Source organism: Accipiter gentilis, chromosome 26 (assembly GCF_929443795.1).
Source record: "Accipiter gentilis chromosome 26, bAccGen1.1, whole genome shotgun sequence".
Lineage (NCBI taxonomy): Eukaryota > Metazoa > Chordata > Aves > Accipitriformes > Accipitridae > Astur > Astur gentilis.
Genome location: NC_064905.1, coordinates 23,290,642 through 23,316,079, shown reverse-complemented (window position 1 = coordinate 23,316,079; position 25,438 = coordinate 23,290,642). Strand labels below are relative to the sequence as shown.

The 25,438-nt window shown below is 44.8% G+C and overlaps 1 protein-coding gene across 8 annotated transcripts; it reads right to left on the bottom strand.

Annotated features, from left to right (window-relative positions):
- Positions 1 to 263: 263 nt before the first annotated feature.
- On the bottom strand, positions 264 to 25,070 carry EGR1 (early growth response 1). 8 transcript variants are annotated; one of them, XM_049829782.1, is made up of 6 exons: positions 24,505 to 25,070; positions 16,352 to 16,565; positions 14,455 to 14,560; positions 13,155 to 13,261; positions 11,185 to 11,283; positions 264 to 2,562 (listed from the first exon to the last, which is right to left on the bottom strand). In XM_049829782.1, exons 5-6 carry the CDS (start codon positions 11,192 to 11,194, stop codon positions 1,265 to 1,267), a joined length of 1,308 nt encoding a protein of 435 aa, XP_049685739.1. In that variant the 5' UTR covers positions 11,195 to 11,283; positions 13,155 to 13,261; positions 14,455 to 14,560; positions 16,352 to 16,565; positions 24,505 to 25,070; the 3' UTR covers positions 264 to 1,264. The 8 variants fall into 8 exon arrangements, with proteins under 8 accessions (XP_049685739.1, XP_049685736.1, XP_049685742.1 ...); XM_049829779.1 differs by lacking the exon at positions 24,505 to 25,070 and adding an exon at positions 21,700 to 21,805; XM_049829785.1 differs by lacking the exon at positions 24,505 to 25,070 and adding an exon at positions 21,700 to 21,805 and having other exon boundaries at positions 13,170 to 13,261.
- Positions 25,071 to 25,438: the final 368 nt, after the last annotated feature.

Here is a 25,438-nt window from a genome sequence, read left to right as displayed (position 1 = left end):
CGCATGCTTCTGGAGAAGCCAGAAAATGGGAATCATGGTGACTTCAAAAGAGCAGGTGGTGCACCTAATGCAAGGATGTGCGTGCTCCATCCATGCCTTTGTGAGCAGCTGGACTTAAGAGTGATTGGTTTCCCCTCCTTTCTTTAAGCAGGTAGTTCTCCAGGAGACAAGCAGTACTTTTTAATTCCCAGCCTCTCAAGGAGTCAGGGTTGCTGCAGCACAGTCTTCCTATGTAGCAACTTAAAGGAAAATGTGGAAGTCCGCACAATTTGATATTTTATTTATTTTTTTCTGAAGGGTATTGTACACCAAATATCCCATTGGCAGGAAAGCGCATTCGATGTGTTTAGAAGCCAAACAGTCACTTTCATTTTAACAAACACAATTACAAAGTAAAAATAAACCACAAAATAATGAACCGCATGTTCATAACATACAAAAATTGCTGCCTACTCAGTAGGTAACTACAACATTCCAACTCCTGAATATATATATATATATATAAATTTACATTTTTGTAACAAAAATAGATTTTGAGAGGTGTGGGGTTTTCTTTTTTTTTTTTTTTGCTTACATTCCATCCCCCAGCGCTTTCTCGTGCTCCCCTCCCCACCCATTCCCTGCTCTCCCTTACATTCTTTGAGTAACATCCCTTTCACTTTAAGGCAAGATGCAAAGCATCCATTCACACAAATGCATGACGTCAGCAAGGCTTCACAAAAAGGCACCAAGACTTGTAACTTTAAAAACAAAACTTCTGCCACATGAGTGTCTCATCAGGTGATATTTACATAGCATCACTCTAACATGCTCAAATACAGTAAGTGCTTCCCAAAGAAGTTTGAAACTCATTACAGCATTGTCACTGAAGTAGAATTAACATTTACAAAATATGGCCCTGCAAACTCCAAATAATACAATGTGGATATGCAAAGATTTTTCACATCAATAGTACCTAAAGGAAAGCAAAACCATGGCACATGTACAATTTACATCAGCTACATACTTAATCAAAAGTCCTTTCTTCCTAATAAAAGACTATTGTTTACGGGGAAAATTATACTGAACTTATATCCACAGTCCATGCAAATTAAGTCAGTCATTCAACAGAGGTGGAAAACTTAAACGGCAGTTGTTTCAGGCAGCTGAAGTTTAAAGAAAAGTTAAATAGCCTTGCAACGTGTGGTGTTGGGGGAGTAAGTGGAGACTCCATGTCTGATAATACCAGTGGAAAAGGTGAATTCTCCTGTTCCAGACGGTAATCTCAGCAAATCTCAATTGTCCTTGGAGAAAAGGCTGACGTCATGTCTGAAAGTGCTGAGGTCACCTGTGAGCTGAAATTGTTGGTGACCCCTGGAGATGAGAAGGAGGTGGCCACTTGGGTCTGAAAAGTGGCAGTGCCAGAGGAGTAAGTGGTTGCTATAGAAGGAGATGGGAATGTGGTGTGTGCAGGGGAGGGATAGGAAGAGGGAGCAGGGGAGGAATACACTGTGCGCACTGGTGAGGGGTAAGTGGTGGCAATGGAGGAAGGATAGGATGTAGTCACAGAGGATGAGTAGGCAGGAACTGGGGAAGCCGTTGAGACCGGAGCTGCCTTTTCCACTTTCTTGTCCTTCTGCCTAAGGTGGATTTTAGTGTGTCTCTTCCTCTCATCACTTCTAGCAAACTTTCTGCCACAAATGTCACAGGCAAATGGCTTCTCTCCTGTGTGTGTGCGGATGTGCGTAGTCAAGTGGTCGCTCCTGCTGAAGTTCCGCATGCAAATGCGGCACTGGAATGGTTTCTGTCCCGTGTGGATGCGGATGTGCCGCGTTAGCTCATCAGACCGTGAAAACCTCCGGTCACAGGACTCCACCGGGCAGGCATAGGGCCGCTCATGAGGAGGGGTCTTGCTGGGACGGTTTGGGTATTTCCTCATCCTGCTGGGCTTGATCAGCTGGGACTGATAGTTAGTGTTGAGGGTCTTCAACTCTTGGGAGCCAGTCTGAGTAGCAAATGCCTTAATAGTGGACAGCGGCGTGAGGGAAGGCTGCTGTGCTCTAGTCTCAAGGGTTGGGAAGGGCTTCTGATCAGCTGGAACGAGACTGAGCTCACCCTGTTGCTGAGGGAACAGGTAATCCGGGATCATTGGCACCTGAAAGTTGGTTTTAGCAGCCGGATAAGCTGGAGGTGGATACTGGATGGGGGGTCCAGAAGGGTTGGGAAAGGACTGGGTCTGCGGTTCAGGGAAAATGTCAGAGCTGGAATTGGGAAAAGTTGGTGCAGCCGAATAGATTGGGCTGTTCTCGCTGGCTTGGACAGAACAGCTCAGAGGGGGGCTCTGCGAGGAGGACGATGGTGACGATGAAGAAGGCGTAGAGGTGGGAGGTGCATTAGCCATGCCCACCAGCCCGCTGACGAGGCTGAAGAGGGGCTCTGGCCATAAGGTGTTGCTACTGTTGGGGGCCGGCTCGAGGGAGAAGCGCCCCGTGTAGGTTATCGGTGGCAGTCGCGTCGTTTGGTTGGGATAGCTGGTTTCTGGCAGGGTTTTCTCGTTGTTCAGGGAGATCTCGGGGAAAGTGTCTGAAAAGAGAGGAATCGCAATTACTTCCAGCAGCCGCCGCAGCTGCTGCCCGTGCTTCGCGAGCCATCCCCACAGAGCGCAGCCCCAGATCCTCGCTTCTGGTTAATTAATAATTGAGCGTAACATATTGCAGCGCCGCTGGCAGGTCTCCAGCAGCAGCGAGCCCGGAGCCGCTGACGCACACAGGAGAATCCCCCCGCGCAGCCGCCGGGACGGGGCCGCCGCCGCCGCAGCGCGGAGCCCCCGCAGGCGCCGCTGCCCCCGCGGCGGACCGGGACTCCCCGCCCCCCCGGGCGAGGCCGGCGCGCTTACCTGCCGCGAGGTGCTCGAAGTGCTGCTCCCCGGGCTCCCCGGCGGCGCCGAAGCCCGCGCTCTCGGGCGCCCCGGGGGGGGCGAGGAACTGCGGGCCCCCGCCGCCCAGCAGCATCATCTCCTCCAGCTTGGGGTAGTGAGTGTCCATGGCGGGGGGCGAGTGCGGGAAGGCGCCGAAGGGGTCGGACATCTGCAGCGGGGGCAGGAGCTGCATCTCCGCCTTGGCCGCGGCCATGAGGGCGCCGGGCTCGGGCTCTGACGGCTGGTGGCGCTGCCGCCGCGGGCCCGGCGGACGGCCCGGCTGCGGCGAGGCGGCCGTCGCCTGCTGCGTGCCCTGCGCCGCGGTCGCCCCGGCGCTGCCCGCTGGAAGTGCTCGGCTCCCCCGCCCGCCCGCCCGGGGCTCCCCCCGGCTCTGCCCGCTGGAAGCACTCGGCTCCCCGCCCGCCCCGGAGCCGCCTCTATATATCGGGTCCCACCGGCCGCAGCCCGCCCCGGCCCTGACGTACATGGCCATATATGGCAAGCAGGAAGCCCTAATATGGATGCGGGCCGGAGGACCCCGCCTGGCGTCAGCGCCTGGCACCGGGGAAAGCCGGGCCGTGGGGGCCCCCGCCCGCCCCGGGCTGGGAGCCCCGCGCCCGTTGCGGGCCTGTCCCCCTGCCGTGGGCAGCGCCGCCGCAGCGCCGCCGCAGCGCCGCCAGCCCCGGGGCGCGGGGTCCCTGGCCCCCCCCCGCCCCGGCCAGCCCGCCGGAAGCCCGCGCCGCACATTCCATATTAGGGAACAACCTTATAAGTCGCGGTTCCGGCGGAGGCTTCCCGCTCCTTATATGGCGATTCCGGCCCCGGGTGGGGGGGGCGCGGGGAGCCCGGGCGCGAGAGCCAGGTTGCCGCCGGGCCGCGCGCCCGCCCCCGGGCCGCGGGAGCGCGCGGAGGCCCCGGGAGCGCGGGGCTGCTGCCCGGGCCGGCGGCACGGGGGTTCTCGGGGAAGCGCCCGGCAGACCCCGGCACCGCCGCCGCCGCCGCGGTCTCGCGGGCAGAGCGCCCACCCCCGCGCCCCCGCCCCTATTTGCTCGGCTCCACTACTCGCCTCCCCCCGTCTCCGCGGAGGGGCCGCGCGCCGGCGGCTCACGGTCAGCGGCGCCGCGCGCTCGGCAGCCGCGCTGCGGAGGAGTTTCCCGGGCGCTGGCAGCGCGCCCCGGGCGGGGGCTGCCTGCTCCCGGAAAAGGGGAATCTCGGGGACTCCGGAGGGCTGCCCTGCTCCGCCCGCTCCCGCCGAGAGCGGAGGAGCCCTGCCCGCAGCGGCAGACCGGGGCAGACCCGGCTCCGCGCGCCTCCCCCACGCAGCGGAGAACGGGGGCGCTGCTAAAACCAGAGCCCCGGGTACCGCACAGCCGCAGCCGCCGTCGCCTTGGGCGCGACCGACAGCGACGGCGCTCGGGACGCGGCTCTCGCAGCCTCGGGGCTGTCCCTTGGCGCAGCCGCAAGCTGCTCCCAGCACCGGCCCCGCACGGAGGGGCCGGGAGCCCCGGCGCCCCGCCCGAGGCGGCACGCACGGTGCGGAGCCGCGGGAGAGCGCTCCCCGGGCCAGGGGGAGCCTCCCGCGCTATAAATAGGCGCTCGACGCGGCCGCCGCCCCGCCCGCCCGGGCGGCCCCGCTGCCGGCGCGCCGCGGCGCGGGGCTCCCCTGGCTGCGGGCCAGACGGCACCGGCGACGCAGTGCGGCCGCAGTGCGCGTGCGCGGCCGCCGCGGCGAGGGCTTCCCCGCAGTGCGCGGGGCTCCGTGGGCGGCGCCGGGAGCAGCAGTTGCGGGCTGCGCCGCGCCGGCGGGGGCTCCGGCGGGGGCCCTGCGGCCCCGACCCGCCTGAGCCGGGCCTGCAGCCCCGCGGGGCCACGGCCATCCCTGCTCGGCTGCGGCGCGGAGCTTGCCGGGGTGCCGACTCGCCGGCGGCGGCTGCCTGCTCCGCCGCGGACGGCGCTCCCTTCGCCGCCGAGATGGAGGGGGAGGGCAGGCGCCTTTGCCGCCAGCGACGGCGCGGCCTCCTGCCGGCCCCGCTCGCTCGGGGCATCGCCCGGGCCGGGGCGCGCCGCCCCGTCTGCAGCCTCCGCGGCCGGCCGCGGGGCTAGCCTTTCCCCACGGAAGTCCCGGCCGCACACGCCGGGTGGGTGCCAGGCAGTTCTCTTCTGCCGTGGGAAGGCGGTTGTATACATCACGGGGCCGGTCCCTGCCGCCCTTGTGGTTTATATCCAAGTCGCGAGCAACGGCAGGGCGCTGTCTGCCCACTTTGACGGACGATTCAAAGCTGTCGGGTCCTGCTTTAACTGAGGTGCTGCGATATTTAGGGCCGTGTCTTGTCAGTAACGCCGTGCACTGCCTCCCGCACCGATGCATTTCCACCCTCAAATCAGTTATGGCTTGCAGCCACACAATGCCTCCAGCAAAAACGTAGAAAGCTTCCACTTGTCTGCAGCCTGTATTACCCAATGGCAGCTAATACGTGTCTGCTCTTTGGTACTTACTCTTTATGGAGAGCAATCATACTGGTTTTCAAATGTCAGTGCGCTAGGCCACAGCTCTGTTTTGAAAATGTGATTCGGTGCTTTTCCTTCTTAAACAAATTTAAGTAACTGGTGCAGGTTTTGAGAAGTCCCATACATACTGATTACAACTAGTCTCTGATTTCCACCAGCCTGTCACTGTTTAGAGCCCTGTTAGAAAGGGCAGAGTAGCAGAACATGACTTTTTCTACAAACACTGTAGTTTGATTTGGTTCCAGGGCATCTCACTGACATTGCAGAAGCCATTGCATCCTCTTTTCCCTCTTTTCTTTTTCCCCTTCTCTTTCAAGACCAGGAGAAACTTTATTTCAACTACTGCCTGATTACCAGGCAGTACCTGATTACACCCTGCATATGTTAGGCCCGATATTCCTTTTTAACTGAAGTACATAATTCAGAAAATCTTCCCCCCCCAGATCTTAGATCACGAAGAGGTGGAAAATCTATTGCTTGCTTTCTTTTCAGTTACCTTAATTTTTAACAATGTAATTCTAATATAACAATTCATATAAGAGAAAGCAAAGAGACCTGCTTCAGAGTTGCAGACAGAGCAGTGTAACTGGCTTGAGCTGCACATAAATTATAGTAATAAAGACTGTTTTGCACCATGTCCTCCACCATTTTGGTGAGGCATCCTGGCTTCACTGAAGTACTGGAGAGGCAGTGGCTGACTTACAACCTGGATGCTGAGCTAGGAAATTTCCTGTTGTCATTCATGCACTGGGCCAATGTCTGCTAGTTTTCCAAACTCATGTTCTGTGTTCCACTTTCTCTTTCTGAACAGAATATTAGGTCTACAGGAACTACATTAGAAGGGTTAGACTTTTACAACTGAAAACCAAAATCTGTTTAGTTCGTCCAGCCAGATATTTGTTAGACTGAGGGATGTTGTGGTCAGACTGGAAGTTGTGAATGAAAGCTTTTGTAGTAAGTGGAGCTTCTAGCTATTAGAATAAGATAATATCTGCATTTTGTTTTCTAGGTAGCATAATTTGAATGTCCAAAGAATTTGCTACTATAGATCAGTATTTTTTAAAAAGCATATTTCAAAATGGCAGTATTTTAATAAATTTATTTGAAAGTTTAATAATATTGGTTGTGATTGTCTAATGAATAAAGACACGGGATACTCTGGGTCTCCTTGACAGTCCATCATCATCAAATGTACTTGTCTCAATAAATTTCAGTGAAAGGAATGCTATTCTAAGGAGACACAGAGTGAAGAATGCTGTGGGGTAAGGGAAAGAGAGAATGAGGTATTAAGCTCCATGAATAAACCACCCATCTCCAGTTACCAGCAAATGCCAGTCTCTACTTCGAGTTTACAGAACATTACAAAAAATCTACACTAGTAGATTTCTTTTTTTTTTTTTTAATTTGATGTTGTAATACTAGTGTTCTTTTCTATTTTCTGATGCACAGGTTATTTTGTTCAGCAGCATTGTTCTGCACTTAAACAAGAAGTTATTGATAATATAGTTACATGAATACTGCTGTGCAGTGGCATCAGCAAATTTGAGATTAAAATTCCCCAGTTAAAATTTATTGAAAGGCTCGATTTTTTTTCTACATATTTGTTCAAACACTTCTTTCTTTTCCTCTAGAATGTATCAAATCAGTATATACATTAGCCAATTGTTTTAAGATTCTTGCATACAAGTTACTTGTGAGAGTTTGATTAAAAATACCTATAATAGATGTGTTCTGGCACCTCTCCTGCCTCCTAATAGCCTAGAAACCACTATATCATGCTTTGAGAAACAACTTCAACCTGCTTATTTGCAAATTCACAGCAAACATACTTGCTTTTATGCCTTTTCTGCATTGTATTAATAATTTATTAGCTTCAGCTAGTGATGGACCCATACCATGATTAGGATGTCTTTTGCATTGGTGTATTTAAATGTGTCTTCCTAAATCGCCCTCCAGCCACAGAGTTTTTTTGTCTAGTTGTAATTTTTTTTCTTTGAACAGAAATGTGTTGGTAGGATTTTACTCCCCCCCCCCCCCCTTCTTTTCTTTTTTTATTGTTATTCTTAATAGTTATTTCATTTAATTTCTTAAGTGGGATGAGCTTTTAGCCACAGTAGTCCTTTCATATAATTGAATAGTTTTTTGCTGTCTGGTAGCCATTTTTGAAACAACTTTTCATTTTCATTCACTTTTCTTTGTCTAAAATTTGACTTCCCCTTAAATTTTACAAACTATTTTCTTCAGTGCCAGGAAATCATTCCTATTTTTTGAGGCTACAGTTATGTTGCTGAATAGATCTGATTTCTGCTTGCTCATAGCAACTGTAATCAGATCATGATCCCTTAAGTAACCACAGAAGTCCAGCTCCTGCAGGTAAATTATTGTCTCCCCTTGGCACAGCAAGGCCATTCACCTATGGAGCACATTGATTGTCTTTTATCTTAAAAAAAAAAAAAAACAAAAAGAAAAACAAAACAAAACAAAAAACAACAACAAAAAACCAACCAACTCAAACCCAGTTACACCTTTAAATTTTAGTAGTTTTAAGTACTGGCAGCATGAGACTTCCTGAATTGGGCTCAATGATAATACCAGATGGGGATTTAACAGAGAGACCAAACGAGCTGTGACCTTTCTGTCTACAAGTGCTACCTCAAGCAAAATGCCCATTGCAATATCATGCATAGCACCTACATGGCTGCACAGTCCCATGTTCAGATCTGAGCTGTACCTGTCCATGATTACACAAATTTCCATTTGCTACAGGCATGAGATTAAAGAACAATTTATTCCTTTTTTTTTTATTTGATATAGTTTCCTGTAGTAGATCTTGCATACTGTTGTTAAGTTGCCCTAGTCTTTGCTGTGTACCACACTAATCCATAAGCATTCAAGATCATTCACATCAGTTACCAGTCATGCTACAGCAAGTAATCGGTAGCACTTATTTTCTTTGATAGGCTGAACATTTTGGGATCCAGCTCTTGTATCTACATTGCTCTTCCTGAATGAGTGATACCTGTGAGCTTAGCCTTCCTAAGACATGGGAAGAATATTTCCATTAAAAGTGGTATACAGAACTGAAATTAGGAAGAAAATTACAGTTCAGTAGATAGGTGTGCTTAGCGAGTTCTGTTATTAAGAATTTTCAACATTGGTTCATCTTGTGCCTGACTGAGGGGAAAAAAGAAAAACAAAAAAAAGCTTGTTTGTTTATTCTACTCTAAGGTGAACAGGAAGTGCACGGAGGGGGAGTCACATGATCTGGGTTTATCTGGCTGAAAATTAAGACATCTTGAGTAAGTCAGTATTTGAGGTTTTCACTGTTGTCAATGGAGCAAGGCAGGACCTGCAGAAGCCAATTCATCCTACCTCATTGTCCTGGTTTTGGCTGGGATAATTTTCTTCCTAGTAGCTGGTATGTTTTGGGTTCAGTATAGGAAGAATGTTGATAACAGACTGTTTTCAGTTGTTGCTAAGTAATGTTTAGACTAAGTCAAGGATTTTCCAGCTTCTCATGCCCAGCCAGCAAGATGGCTGGAGGGGGCAAAAGAAGTTGGGAGGGGACACAGCTGGGAAAGCTGACCCAAACAGGCCAATGTGTTATTCCATACCATGTGATGTCATGCCCAGTATATAAACTGGGGGGAGTTGCCTGGGGAGACAGCTCAGGAACTAACTGGCCACCAGTTGGCGGGTGGTGAGCAATTGCATTGTGCACCACTTGTTTAGTATATTCCAATCCTTTTATTATTATTATTATTGTCACTTTATTGTTGTTATTATCATTATTATTTTCTTCCTTTCTATCTTATTAAACTGTTCTTACCTCAACCCATGAGTTTAACCTTTCTTTTTTTTCTTCCTCATTCTCTCCGCCATCCCACTGGGTGGGGGGGAGTGAGTGACTGGCTGTGTGGTGCTTAGTTACCAGCTGGGGTTAAACCATGACACTCATTTATATACCTGCCCTGAATGAGCTGGATCCCTCCCTGTAAACATGTCTCACAGAAGACTACAGAAAGATTCTGCATAATTTTTTCTGCAGCCATAGGTAATCTTTTTGACAGTAGAAAATTAGCCGGGATGAATCCTGGGTTTTGATTTGCTTTCTTGCTTGCTTAGCAGAAGCTGATACGAACTATTTTATATTCATCTCCAGTGTAACTTCCAATATTTAAATTTTTTAACTGTTTTTTTTTTCATTAAAACTGATTTGTTGTGTTATTGTGCTAATAAAAGCATCGTGGTGCCTTTACAACATAGGTTTCCACACAATTACAGCTTTGTCTCTCAGTTATTTTTCATTAAGTGCTGCTTTCATGAGTGCAGCTTACTTCCAGGTCTTGCCAACCTGTACTGTGACTAAAAGTAAAGTGGCCACTGTTACTATTGGCACTGGGTATAACCGAGTCCAACTGTGAATGCAAGGAAAGTTAACCAGCTTTCCTATCTTTGTTATTTGTCTAGTGTTCTAATATAAATTTTGTTTTGATTAGATGCACTTTTGACTTTATCCACAAACATAGTTTCCTTGTGTCTGGAATGCCCATTGACTTTTGGCAAAATTCAGTCATTTTCTTTCAAAGACGTTGGTTTTGCCTGAATGTGTAATAATAACAGCAGCAATCACCATTTCTCTAGGTCTCTCACTAGTTGTTCAAATACATGTCTTTTTGATTGTCTTTATCGCAAACCTCCGGTTACCTCATTCTGTTCCCTCCTCTATTTCCCCTGGATACTGTTTTTAATACTCCAGACTGTAAAGCAAGTTTACATAGATGTCCCTTTACAAAGTTTTATTATTCTCGAATTTCGCCGTTCTCTATTTATTATGTTCTATTATTCTATAAGCCTGAAGAGTTAGAAACAAGAGGGGATATTCCAGCTTTTTGAAGAAATGCTGTACAGTTGCTTCTTCCCTCTCACCCACCAGAACCAAGCCATCTGTTTTAAAAAGCTGTGATATTTTTATGTATCATTCTGCAGGACATTCTGCAGCTATTTTAAACTTATTTATCATTAATTTTGCTTCCTGTGCATTTACATTCATTACAATAGAAGTCTATGACTTTTAGATGGGGGTACAGAGGGAATGGATACAGACGCGCTCATAATTTAAAGTGAACAAGCACTTAAATTTAAGCAGCCTTTTCAGTCCCATGAGGAGCGAGAAACAGATTCTTATCAGCACTGTCCGAGTGTGCAGCTTTGCTCTAACGGCTGAGATAGACGTCCCCGCGTCTGCTGCAAAACTCTGGCCCCGTTCCGGGACACGACCCACCGCCCTGTGCCTCCCCCGCCCCGCTCCAGCTGGATCCCGCCCGCCGTTTGCAGCGGTGCGCTCTGACCGCCAGAGGGAACTCTTCCCGGGACCGCGGCGGGAGGAGCGGGGCACGGCCTGCCGAAACGGGCCGGGCTGTGCAGGAGTCGGGTTGCTTGTTTGTGGTTTTTCGTGATCTCGGGCATTAGAGATGAGCAGAAAGGTGACGTCACCGATTTGCCTCAGAAATCTAAGGCAGCTGAGGGTTTTCCCCTCAGGCTTTCATGCTCTGATTTAAGCAAATCCTTCAAAAACAGTTCATTTGGGATGCATGACTTAATAGACTTCAAAAGCCTGTAAAGGTTGTGTCATTGCAAAAAAAAAAAAAAAAAAAAGTTGCTATAGCTACTCAGAGTATTCCAACATTTCTCCTAGTGCCTAAGAGTACCTCTGCTCTGGTGACCTCCCATCTCCAGTTTAGATAATTTGGCTGCGGTTGCTAAGAGACAATGCTTACCTTGGTTCATGTTAGTCCTGTGACAAATCGTATTAGGTATCCTGTGGTATCAGGATGAGTAAGCCGATTAACCATATACAAGGCTGTCCTCTGCTGTCCCTGCAGAATTATTATATGAGAAATATTAGAAAGGTAGAGGTAAGTAGTAGAAGAAAGGCAAAGCAGATGACAATTGTAAGCATTCAACAGGTGTTATCAATGAACAAAGACAACAGATGCCTCTACAGTGCTGGGATGTCACTGCTACTGTGACACAAGCACTCATTTTCCTCCTTCAGTAGTAATAATTTCACATGTTCACATTCTTCCTCTACACAAAAATTGCTGATGCTGTCTACTGTATGTGTATGCACCTTTAGAAATGAAGGGTTGTTTAAGATGCCAGGCAGACTCAGTGTACTAAAGCTAAGGAAGGCTTCTGACATTAGATGAATATTTAATTGGGGGGGGGGAGGGGATGTAAATTATAAGCAGATACTGTCTTGCCAAAGAAGACCGAGGCCTGGCAAGACCGTCAACATCTGTACCATAGCACCCTAGATGAACATATATGTGGAATTACTATTCACATGAAAGAAAAGACCAGAGGGATTTTATTACTCAGTAGGATTATAAACAACTTCCATTCAGAGATATTACAGTTACTTTCTGAACAAATCCTGGCTCTGTAGTTTGACTTAGTGGGAAAAAAAAAAAAAAGGGCAAAAATTAAAAAAACCAAAAAACCAACATTGATTTCAAAGCCAGATTGGATAGACTGTTATGATTCAGTAATCAGATGCTCTGCATACCAGTGGCCAGAGATCTTTATCCAGGACTTACATAAGAAATAGAGGAATATGAGCTGCACTATAAAGATTAACTGAATGCAATGTAAGTGATGTAAAAAAACACTGGACTTATTCTGTGGAAGCAAGGGAACAAGAAAACAAGAAAAAGCATTGGTGCCTTTTCTTGAGATTTGTTGTCTGCATCAGGATATCAGCTAGTATAGTTAATATCAAGGCATGTGAACCTTAAATCCCTCATAGCTTTAATGGCAGAGGAGACTAATTTTCAGGAAGACCAATAGAGAAGTCGTCCTACTTTGAATCTGAGCTATTCTAGATTAGCTCAGTTAAATGGATTGTCTAGGTTAATGTACCCCAGCACTTTGTCATTAACTACTACTGCCCAGATGAAACTGTAGCATCTGATATAGGCCTTGTATTGTGTAGGGGAAGCTGGGCTGGTGTTAGTGACAGAAATAAAAATGTTGTGAAAGAGCAATTTCCTTGTATGTTCATAGCACAGTACTAGAACAGTCCATGAAACTAGATAGAACTGACCTTGCGTCACACACAACACAAAATTTTATTGTCTATTATGCCCACAATCTTTTTTGGCAGAAACATATTCAGCATTGTGGAGCTGCCACATACCCCTTTAGACATCCTGTTCCTGTGACCAAAAGACTATCTCCAAGCTATCAAGACAGCAGATACCTGCACGGCCATATCCCACCTTCTTTCCACCCAGGTGCTTAACATCACACAGCCCACTACTTCATTGGCAATGAATCTTTCATATGGTGCCTGTGTACTTAGAAGAGCGGCCTGATGTGGATGGCAGAGCTCACACTGAGCTCGGTTAACTCAAATCTGATGCAGCATCTCTGTCCATACATGTCTTGTTTGCTTGTACATGCCCCAATAACCCCTTCTGACTTCAGCAGTGCAACTCTATCTTGCTACTCTGGCTCAGGTGTTTTGGCAGGAGATATTGATTGACTCTTCAGAGGTCCTCCCCATGCTCCTGAAAGATATGCCATCCTGGCACATGCTTGTAGGCAGGGGCCCAAACTATCCATAGGCCCTATAAACCCTTGGAGAATGGTAATTCTCCCTTTCCAGAATAACTTGGATACACTGTGCCACACTCCTGTGTTTACATAGGAGGTTGTCTTGTCTCTTTCTAAGTTTCAAACTTACTCATAGCATCTTCACCTTGCTGAAGGCTGGCAGCCAGCAGTACCGATCAAGGCACAAGTGTTGGGAACAGCCAGGATATAGGACTCTCCCTCAGATGATGCTGTAGACTCCAAAAATAAAAATCCTAAGCAATTTAAGATCTGGTAGTGTTTCAACACATGTAACAGAACAAACTATTGGACAGACTCAGCCTGCTAAGACATCTGGATCCTTAACAGCACATTTCACACTTTTATGTAGATACATAGTCTAGATTAATTGCTTTGTAGAGCGTTTCCTGCAAACGAACTGTCTATGGATTGTAAAATCACAGAGCAGAGTTTAACCAGTGATTTAAATGCATACTCCCAACAGACAAAGGAATGAGGGATGTGGGTGGAATGTGGTATCCCTGTGACTTAGCAAATCAGTGACTTTAGCAAAAGGGATAGAATCAAGGGATACAAGACAGGGGAGAACCAAGTATGGGTTGGGACAGCAAGTGGGAAGTATCTTGTCATGGAAGAAAAAACAATAGTGATGATGCCTAATATGTTTCTAGGGCTCCACAAAATGTTTGCCTTCCAAATATAAACACTGTACCATTTTGAAAGTGCTCCCATTGCATATGGTCTGTCTAGTGGGGCAGGAGGTATGGACTGTGTAATAAGCCATCTACAAATGCCTGGGAAATTGGTGATTCTTAGAAACCATATGCATGCTCCTGTGCTATGATCAGGTGGCTGCTGTTCCACCTAAACTGCCTCACCTAATTTTCCATGGAGTAGAGCAAGATAGGCTGTAAATACATTAAGAAAGAAAATGAGCCCCAGATAAAGCCATTCTGCATGCCTTATGTACTTTGACAATGATCTGGAAGTCCTCTGCCCATCTGTGTCAGTTCTTGGTGGCTTCCCACTGCTTCTGGCAACACGTGTGTGTGAGTGAAAAATAAGGGAAGAATGCTTAGCAGCCTTCCAGAGGCATTTTCTATAAGAAAAGGGTGAACACCTGTGCAGTGAAGCAAGGGGCAATAGGCCTACCAAGATTCTTCTGGAGGACAAAGAGAGCCAAGTGTTTCTGGCAGCAGCGTAACCTCATTCACACTGATGTTGGCCACAATCACTGGCACAAGGAACCTCTCTTACAATTTACTTTTTTTTAAAACCAGGTTTTGTTTATGAAAAAACTAATCTGAATAGGAGACTACTCACTCTGAGCTATTTATTGGAACCTTGAGACCAGAGGGAAAGTCTGGAACAAGGAAGAGTTACCTGTGGAGGAAGAGGACCAGGTTAGAGAACACTTAAACTGGACATACCTATAGCCTGATGGGCTGCACCTGTGAGTACTGAGGGAGCTGGCTGATGTCACTGTGAGGCCACTCTTGATTATCTTTCAAAGGTCACGGCAATCAGGAGAGGTTTCTGAAAAATGGAAGAGAGCAAACATCACTTCTATTTTCAAGAAGGGCAAGAAGAAAGAGCTGGGAAGCTACAGGCAAGTCAGCTTCACCTCAGTCCCTGAAAAAGCGATGGTGACAATCTTCTTGGAAAGCATTTTCAATCACATGAAGGAACAGAAGGTAATTGGGAGTTGTCTGTGTGGATTTATGAAGGGGAAATGATGCTGAACCAACCTGCTAGCCTTTTCATAATGAGGTAACTAGCTTGATGGCTGAGGGGAGAGCAGTTGATGTTGTTTACCTTGACTTCAGTAAGGTAACCTCTTCATTAATAACCTAGACTGCACCCTCAGCAAGTTTACAGATGATACAAAACTAGGAGAAAGGGCTGATACACCAGATGGTTGTGCTGCTATTCAGATGGACCTGGACAGGCTGGAGAATGCACCAAGAAGAATCTCGTGATGTTCAGCAAGGGAAAATGTAAAGTCCTGCACCTCAGGAGGAGTAACAGCCTACAGCAGTACATGCTGGGGGGCGACTGGCTGGAAAGTGGCTTTGCCTGGAAGTCACCCTGGGGTCCCAGTGGACAAGGAGGTGAGCCAAGAATGCATCCTCATGACAAAGAAGGACAGTGGCATCCTGGGCGGCATTAGGAAGAGCACTGTCAGCAGGTCAAGGGAAGTGATCCTTCCCCTCTACTTGGCATTGGTAGAGACCACATCTGGAGTACTGCGTCCAGTTCTGGGTTCCCCGGTACAAGAAAGGTGTGGACTTACTAGAGCAAGTCCAGTGAAGGGCCACAAAGATGATTAAGGGACTGGAACATGTTTTGTGTGAAGAGAGGCTGAGGGTGCTGGGACTGTTCATCCTAGAGAAGAGAAAGCTTGGGAGAGTGTGGGGAGGAAATCTTATTAATGGTGTAAATACCTGTTGAAATGCAATGAGGAAGAGGGAGCCAGACTCTTCTCAGCAGTGCCCACTGACAGGACAAGACACAATGGGCACAAATTAAAACCCATGAAGTTCAATGTGAACACAAGAAAACACTTGTTTTTAGTATGAGGGTGGTCAACCATGAATTGGTTGCCCAGAGAGTTTGTGGAGTTCCCCCATAGTCCAGCTGGACATGGTCCTGGGCAACATGCTGTGGCTGATCCTGCTTGAGCAGGGCAGGGGATCTGGACTAGATGATCTCAGGAGGTCCCTTCCAACCTAAGCAATGTGTGATTCTGTAAATATTGACTGTTCTTACAATGAAACTTGCCACAGAACCAGTAGGTATGATGCTTGTATGATTAAAATAGAATCTGTGCCCAGTGATACCGGATCTGAATGTGCTCCTACTTGTCCAGAGTCAACAATGTATATCACAGTGGTTCTCTGCCTCTCTACAGGTTCAGAATAAGTACATAAATCTCCCTAAGATTACTTCTGAACATCTGCTTCTGCTTGCTACTAGTGCTGCTTTTATAGGCTAAGCAAGCAAGGCACCTATATGTACAAAAGAAAACCTGTTCAGCTATATATGTAAATGCAGTTGAGATTATTGCAATTTTTTTCTTACAAAATTTGCTCTTTGCAACAATTCCCCCCCCCCCCCCCCCCCCGATTTTGTCACTACCAAAAATAAATATTGTGGTTCCTCATTGTATCTCAGCCAGTATGGCACAGGAAAAATTTATGTCACATTTTTTTGTAAGTTAGAAGGACATAAGGTTCTGCATGCTCAGCCCAACAGACAGAACATAAGATGAAAAGCATCACAATAGATCCCTATAGAAACAAGGCTTTTGTTAGCCTTTTTTCTTACTTGTGCTCTTGTTTGGTCCTCTTACAAGTCATTTCAAGCCTTGTTTCCAGCAGAAATCTAATAGTTCTTTCCTTCTCAAGGTGCCGTATATGAAGTCAGGTACAGAGGCACTGGGAACAGAAGGGCTGCAAGCACTTTCTTGGATGGCTGTGACCCTGGAGTTCCCAAACATGATATTCCTGACAACTCTTTGGTAGCATCCAGGCCCCAAATGCTGCTTGGAAATAAACAATTATTGAAGTGTAGAAACACCTTCTGGGGAGTTGGCAAGAGATGAAGTGAAGAACTCTAAGCTGAAAGAAAAGCTTTGTGTAGGGATAAGGGGATGTGAGGGGATGTGTCAACAAAAGGAGTAGAGGAGATGCCTGCCGAGACACCCAATATAGCTGACCAGAGCAGGAGGCAGCCATCGAAGGACAAGTGCTCTTCAAAGTATGCAAGAGTGAGGAGCTAGCTGTGGTATCTCAGCCTTCAGCAGCACCAAAACACACAACACACACCCTGGTATGTACAGGAGATAGCCAGAAACTCACTGACAGCCTATTTTGCTATGCCACTAAACTATACTGTGGCATTGCAATGACAGTACTGAAAGTCTGTTTTTCCCTCCTTCACTTACTAATCAATGGGGTTGTGCTCACTAATGTACACAGCAGTCCCTGAAAGTGTGTGACTGAACAGATATAGGTTTGCAAAGTTACAGTGTCACAGACAGAGAGACACATGCTATCCAGTTCAGCAATGAACACACATCCTCAGCATGCCCTCAAGTGACATACTAGTACCGAGAGCTGCTGCAACACTTACTGTTGGAGCAGTGCCTGCTAACTCTGCTGCACTGTATCCTGAATGTTTCCCAGTCTATAAATTGTAGCCAGGGCAGTTACAGTTGCTTCTCCTGTTAAGTTACCTGTTTTAGGATCTTCTTTTTGCACGTTTATTTATCTTTTTTTTTTTCTCTTTCCTTTTTTGGGCAAGTGATATTTGAACAAAATCCACCTCATACTAGGCAATTATAAGCAAACATGCATGTTTAGGGAGATATTTTACTAACCTTCAATGATGAATTGGTTTATGGCCCGGTGTAGAAGTTGGAGTGGTTTTCCAGATTAGAGGAGGGAGAAAAAAAATAAAAATTAATCTCCTGATACTCATAGCTACTAATAGTTGCTTTAAAAATATTTAGAAAAGAGTGGGAAGCCCCAGAGAAAACATTAGTTTCATCTCGCTTCTTATCTGGCTGAGTCAGAGCATCTTAAATGATAAAGAAGTAAGCTCAATCGTGTACAGTTAAATTCTAGGCCATGCTCCTGAGCTAAAGGTCAGAAGGTTCACTCTATGGTCACCTTGTCTTACACTACTCAACCCTCCCCTTTCTGCTCATAATAACGAAAGGCAAAGAATATCACTCAGCAAGGTCAGCTGTGAAGCCCACAAAGGCCATTCAGACAACAGCATACATTTCAGAAGAATAGCATTTCCCAAGTTCAAGACTTCTAATGCTGGAGAGTACATCTCTTCTCTAAACAAACAGTCTCAATATTTAAAAATTTTCAGTGCTTCAGTAGCCTAAACTGTTCTAGAGTCAGCTTTCAACTAATCAGTATAATTTCATCTTTTGCTGGAGTAATAAACCATCTGCTTCTAAAGTCCTCTTTCCTTTAGAAGTGCCTTGGAGATGGTTTTCAAACCAACCCTTAGCTGTAACTACATAAGCATCTTACAATATAAAAGGTTATCTTGTCTTTGAATCAATCTTGCAGCTTTTCTCCATGTCCTTTCCAACTTTTTCACACCCATTTTGAAGATTGGAGCTTAAAAATCAACACACAATCCCACAGCAAGCTCATTAATTCTATATACAGAATTAATTCCACCTCCTTGTTTATTTTTTTTCTAGTCCCCTGCTTAAAGAACTAAGTAATACATTTGTTTCCATAATGACAGCATTGGCTAGTCAACTGATGCCTATTTTAAACATGTCCTTCCCCAGTAGTGCAGCTGCCACTAATACCAAACAGGGTAAGGTTTAGACAATTTTTCCTAAGCAAGTTATTTTGAAAATGCCACGAGGCATTTCGTTCAGTTGGGTGATTTATTCAGCCTCAATTTGCTGCTTTGACAGGTCAGCACTGCATTATTAAGTTAAACTGCACTTTTTATTTGTAAACTGAAATATTTTTAAACTTGGGAAACTCACTCTTTAGTTAATTTACTTAAACCATACTAAGTTCCAAATCCATAAAATATTAGTTTATGAAAAATCTTATTTTGCACTGGTCATGGTGGAGGAACTTAAAGATTTTACAGTTAAACAAGTAGAACTGGTATTATGATTTGAATAAATGAAACACAACTATATGAGCTTTTATGAAACTTCAGGCACAAAGAACTCCTCTTAAGACATTTTAAGTTACTGAAAGTAAGCTACTCTTAACTTCCTCTTAAAATGTTTTAAGTTACTGAAAATAAAATCTAGGATATTTTCTCTGCAGGCCTCTTAGTAGTATCATTAATACAATGACTCAATGGTCACTAGACACTGTTGGTAATTTCTTAGTTGCATGTTTCTCAGAGCAGAAACTATCTTTCAGCCACTGCAGACAACCTCATGGTTACATAGTTGCTGTTACTGTTATACTGATGAACAACAATAAAATAAAGTGCTGGGTAGTAACAGTTTCTGATAAATATGTAGGAATCTGGTCATCCCAAGAATGACCTTTATCACTTCCCTCTCAACGCAGTTCCTTCACATTAACAGTTCCATTCAATAGCTGAATATCTTGTTTTAAGATATGAAGAAACTCTTTTGTGTTCAAAGGCTTCTAGATACTAGTCTAGTACAAATAAATGAGATAACGAGGATGATTTTTAAAATTCCTTCTGAATAGTCAGCTTTTGGAGCAAGTGGGGTAGACCACAGCAGAATGTTTGAAGTGCTAATAAGTATTTTACATTTGCAACTTTGCCTCATGACGACTGCATTTCTCTCCCTGCCCCTCCTGCCCTTTGAGATACCTAGTCAATGCAACTTAAAGGTCCTTTCCAGGAGTTACTTGCAAAAGGTGTTGCTTTCATCTGACTTAACATGAAGCTAACAAGCTCAATAAAGACCCTGAAATGACTAGAAGCAAGCAGTAAGCTAAGGCCACTCTCCAAAAAGAGCTACGGTCAAACAGCTTTATAGATCTCTCTACTAGGTAGATGGGAAAAATGGTGATCCTTCAGATTAAGACTGTGATCAAAACATAATAGTCTAATCACCTATTAAAAATGGGTTGCTGTGGAAAAAAACCAGGCACAAATATTTCACAAAATGATTAGACAAACAAGAAAATGTGGCCTTACTTATTCATAAATTCAACTGTTAGCAGCAAAGGTGAAGATAATTGTTTTGTCTGCTGGTTATGACTGAAATTTTAACAACTTTATGAATAGTGGAGTACGAAACAGTTTCATGTGCTGCTAGGTGCGGGTGCTGCCTCTTGTGAGTGGGCTGAATTGTCCCCAGTGAAACCTATCTGTCATTGTGAGCAAGGCCCTGATGAACTGTTCAGATTATACACCTAGATTGCATCTGTCCAAAGGTAGATGAGCTTAATCCTATCCTATTTACATTGTTATGTAGCCAAGCACTGTTATAAGCCTACCTAATTAAATATTCTTTTCAAAAATCCTGCCTTGTGTTGCCACATTTGGAAAGTGGGATCTCAATACAGCAGTATCCTTGGATGCGAGTGATTTTAGGTATAAGATTACTCATACTGGGTTTTTTTGCATTCTGTCATCTTCAGGACACAGGGTAATAATGTATCAATTCACATGCTCAAACTGAAGTATATACTTGAGCACTTTTCTAAATTACAGCCGGTATGAGGCAAGTTTGCAGCATTTATTTTTAAATAACATAACAAAAAGGCAAAGGGGAGTTGCACGAGGACAATTACTGTCTGTCATGCAAATGCTGAAGTACTGTAACTCAGCCAAGACACAAAGCTGTAAAACAGAAGGCCTCACTACTTATATTGCTTAAGAAAGACTTAAGACCCTACTTTACTTGGTGGTTTTAACTAAGTGCTCTCTGTGAACTGTTTCTCTTTTGCACAAGTGTCTCTGGGAAATAGCAGCACATGGGCAATAGGAATCTTTACCCTGAAGTGAAAGGGACAACAAAAGAAGAGCATGCCTAATCTTATTCTTCCACGGGCTTCAGGAGTCCAGTCGGCAATTTTAGTGATTTGACAATGCAGTTTTAAATGACATTTCCTACTTCCTGTAGCACAAACACTGCTACAAGTTGTGTTTATTTAAAAGATATCACAAGAACACAGAAGCAAACCAGCCTGACAGCAAAAAAGCTTGGGAGTTAGACAGCAAAACAGTAGGAATTCATAATGGAAATATCTATGAGCTCTTAACTATAATGCTTTCTGCTTAACCTGCAAGCAGAAAAGCATTATAATTAAGAGCTCATTCAATGCAGAATACTACCCCTCTTCCTATGATAGTTCACTAATAGAACAAAGACAATCCGCTGCTATGTACTCAGGATGTTATAGCAAGGATGGCAGCTTATTGTTCTGATGATTTGTTTGCAATTCTCAAAGCCCATGGTTGTTTTTTTTCCCCCACTCTCACTGCAGTGCCGGATAGGAAGTAGCTTGAAAAAATGATTGTGTTATTACAGCAGTCTATCTCATATTCTCTCCAGCCTGTAACAAGAATTCAGGAGGTGGGAGTTTCTTCTTGGGTGACACTGGCTGATAACCAAATCATAGTATTGAATGGAGATGCTACCTTCTTCTGCAGATGCAATTAATTGCCTTCTACCTCACAACAGCAACAGCCCCAGCCACAGACAGTACCCTCCCATGTGCACTTGTGTTTGAAAATGGTCTCTTGCTTGTACTTGTGCACAGGTATCTTTTCTTTTTCATTAGTCAGCTTCCTATCTCATGCTAGCCCATGCTCAAGCGATGTCAGTGTAATCATGCACATACGTACATACACCACAGTATATCACTATATATATATATTTTAATTAACTAAACATTGCCAAAACACATGAACAATTCAAAGGCAGATGTCTAACCTACTCAGTCTGCAGTGGCAAAGGGCAGCAGAAAACTGCAGGACACCGTGCAGTGACCGCAATAGCCACAGTCAATAGCCACTCTGGCAAATAAAGCGGGCCAAGGGCCCTCTTCACTCTGGAGAGCAAATGGCATGGCACTTGGTATGCATAAATGCTCCTTCCACCTCCACCCTCTGTTCTCCAGCTAAAGGAAAACAAGATGGATTTGTCCAGACTGTTACAGAGACCAGTCCCTGGTTGCTTGACTCACCTGAACGGTGCCTGGGCCCACAGGAACACTCTGAGGAGCAAGCTAACAACTCTGAAGTGTGGACAGCCACAGAGCTGTGCCAAGTGCATGACCCAGCTAATAATTGTCTTAACCATACTGGAGTACTATGTCTTTTTTGTAATATCTAAAAAGTGACAAAAAAGAATAAACTTTAATCCATTTAAAGTTCCTAGATGCATTTCCTAAGAGATTAAGTCTGCCACTCAGAGAACAGTCACTTTCAATTCCTAAAAATAACTTTTTTCTTCATTTTTGGCTCTTCCCCAAATAAATATGGTTTTTACTTTGCTGTGTTTGCCTATGGAGCTGGTCAGGATGTATAAATACCATTTTAAATAAGTCAGTATGAGACATTAATGGGAGTTTAAATTAAGATCAATAAGAATATATGTTTTATGGATTTCTTGAGTAGGAGCAACAGGTCACAAATCAAGTATTGAAGACTGTATTGTTCAGAAACGTTCCCACTTATACTGCCTTTCTTTGTGGATGTTCTCAGTGTTCGTTGTGTATTTGATGGACTGGTACATGGAGTAAATAAGGTGGTGCGTTTTCCCAAACTTGTCTTCTACACGATTTAAAAATACAGTGCTAGATACTATTTTGAATCAAAAGGGATATAAAAATGCACATAATCACCAAATATCTTTCTTCCTCTTACTTATCTTGCATGTTTTTAATGAAAGTCCACCACCTATCACTATGTCTGGCAGTTAACTTGAGTAAGAACTATAGTTTGGCTTTTTTTCATTATATTTTTAATTGGCAGATGTAACACTTTTTTCTCCATTTTGCTTTCATGAGTGCTAATATACACGTTGCTGCAATCACCTGGATGAACAACAGCTATGTTGAAACCACCCTGCACTAGAATAGGTACTCTGCTCCTACTATGTCCTTGGTTATAAATCTGTCCTTCCAGAGGCCTTGCTGTCATCCTCAGTGATTGTCAGAAGCTCAACAGCCTTTTTCCTCCCCTGGTTTTAATATACTTTGTTTTATTCCAAATTGTAGCTTAAAACTGTGTAAATCCCTTGCATTTCTTGTATACAATTTTCTACGTAAGTGGATAGTATTCTTTTTTCTCCACCCAGTCCTCAAATGTCCATCTGCCTCCTTTCCTTTAAAAACACAAGATTAGAGAGTGCTGGGGGAGCAGGAGCAGGGAGAGATAGAAAGAGAGAACCCTCCTTAGGAAGCAAGCTGCAGTGAAACTAAGCTTGCATTTCCTGTGAGTGTCAGTGCTGCTTCTGGCTCAGTATCCATGGAAACCTGATTTCCCATCCTGCTGCAGGAATTCATTGAAGATCCCAACCCACTTGCTCGGGAAATCACTACGATATTAATTCACATCAGGCTATCAGGCTCACTTTACTACCTCAGATACTCTTTTCGTTACTTTTTATCAGAACAAAAGATTGAATTAGCTTTCACCAACTTGACAAAAAAAGGCCACGTAAATCTTTGCCTCCTCATAACTAGGGCACAGCACATAGAGGCTACATCTTGGAAAACAGTGATTTCAAATGGAGCTTGGCCAAAACGTCAATAACAGGAGACAGCACACAGTTGGGAGTGCTCTATGCAAATCTCCTTTCCTGTGTCATATACTCAGTCCTGTTTTTCACCAATGCCACCAGCTGCATTATCTTGGGGGCTGGAAATCACTGTCCACCTGTCAGTATCAGAACATACCTTCTTCTTCCACAGTTCATTCTGTCCTAGGATATAGCATGCAAAGCTTCACAGAGAATAAGCCAAAAGGGACTTTTGCTAGGGAATATTGTTTCCAGACTTCTCTTTGAAGGCTTTTCATTAATTACAAACATAAGCATGTCAAGTTCCCACAGGGTCTGCTCCTGGATCACCCATCTCTGGGTACCTACCTTTGAACTTTCTTTCCTCTTGCTTTTATTTCCTGCTTAATTGCCTACTTGCTGTCCCCATTCACTTTATTTCTCCCTGACCTCCAAATCATCTTATCTATTCTGCACCTTTTCTGCTTGGATATTAATTTTCTCCATTTTCATCTTTCTGATACTTTGTATTTAGCAGCTGGTCCTTTTGTAACCATGACAACTAGATCATGATGTCAGCAAAGGGTTTCACTACTATCTGAGGAGGTGGATGTCATTAAATGCCAGGGATGCTGCTTGAGCTGATGTTTAGTGTCCTGTACCCAAGGCAGGAGTTTTGTTCGGAGTCTTCTATATTTTGTCTGTGAGCCAGGAAAGGCCATTTTCTTATGTTAGCTGGTATCCTTCAGACAACTGTCCTTCTCCACCTCTAGTTTGTGCTATTGAGATATAGTTCCTCCCACAGAAGTGGACTGTTCAAGGAGCATTATTGCAGGAAAGATGGCAGGGATGTTATCATAGACTGATCATACAGTCCTTAGGTTAGGTCCAAGAAGTTATGCTGTGTTGCTCTGTTACATCTCAAACACCAACACTTTATGAGAAGAAACTGATTGGTCTCAAGATGCAATCCCAGGTGCTGCAAAAGCTGCATATACTTGCTACAGAACAGTTTTTGATTCATGGAAAAAGCTAAGCAGCACTGTTTTCTCTGACTGGTAAATACAGGAAGGGGAAAAGTGAAAGTAACATTTTGAACTGACTTAGTGGCAACTCAATACACATTAGACAAATATGTAGGAGGATGAAGAAATACCATAGACCAGTAAAAGACTGTACTGGAGTAAAAGGACACCAGTATTCTTAAGGAAAATAATTTTAACTTCTAGCTGGATTTACAAATTACACATGTCATGTTGTTACTCACCACCAAGACCGAGAATCCCATCTGTGATTAATCACTCCTCAGTCTCAGGCTGCAATTTCCCAGCATCAGACTCTTTAGGCATCTAGGTGTTCAAATGCTATCAGAGATAAGAATTAGCCAAATGTAGACTTTCAGGGAGAAAAGAAATTAGTAGGCAAGCACCTACTTCCCACCAATAGCAAAGCTAGACCTCCTCTGTGTCCCTCTTCTCCCACTGTAAAAACACCAACTCACTTGTACTTCCTTCCTCTTTCTCATCACATCAATAAAGGCCATCAGGTGCTATGAATCTAAAGTCCTGGGATAAAGGAACACCTCAGTGAAAACACCTGCTTTATGTTCAGCTGCAGGAAGAATACCAGTTATTTTACTCTAAGTGCAGACAGAAACCATAACAAAAATAATACAAATTCATTATACAATCTCGTCTGTCTTTCTTCACTCAGTTCAGGCTACTTAGACTTCAAAAAGGAGCTTAAAAAAAGAAGGTGAAGCTAGTAAATACAATTTGATGTGAGCTTAGAATGAAAGGGCAAACACAATGAAGCAACAAGGCAGCAAGTCCAGAACAAATAAGCAAAAGTACTGTGTAGTAATACACAATGGAACTCAACGCTGGATGATGCTGTATGGGCCATAAATATGAACAATTACAAATAGACTACATAAACTAATGAAGGACAGATCTGTTGGTGGCTATTAAACATAATGTCAAGAAGCAGCCACTGGCTCAGGAATCACCTAATGGTATATTGGACAGTGGGGGGCAGGAGAAAAAAAACATAAAAAAAATCACTCTGTGCTTGCTTTGTTTGTTATATATTATCAGCACCCACTATTGGAAACACACAGCCGATAATTAGATGTGTTAAGGAGACCTGATCTGTCAGTTTTTCTAAAGGCAAAGCTCAATAAAGTACAGAAAAATTCTCAA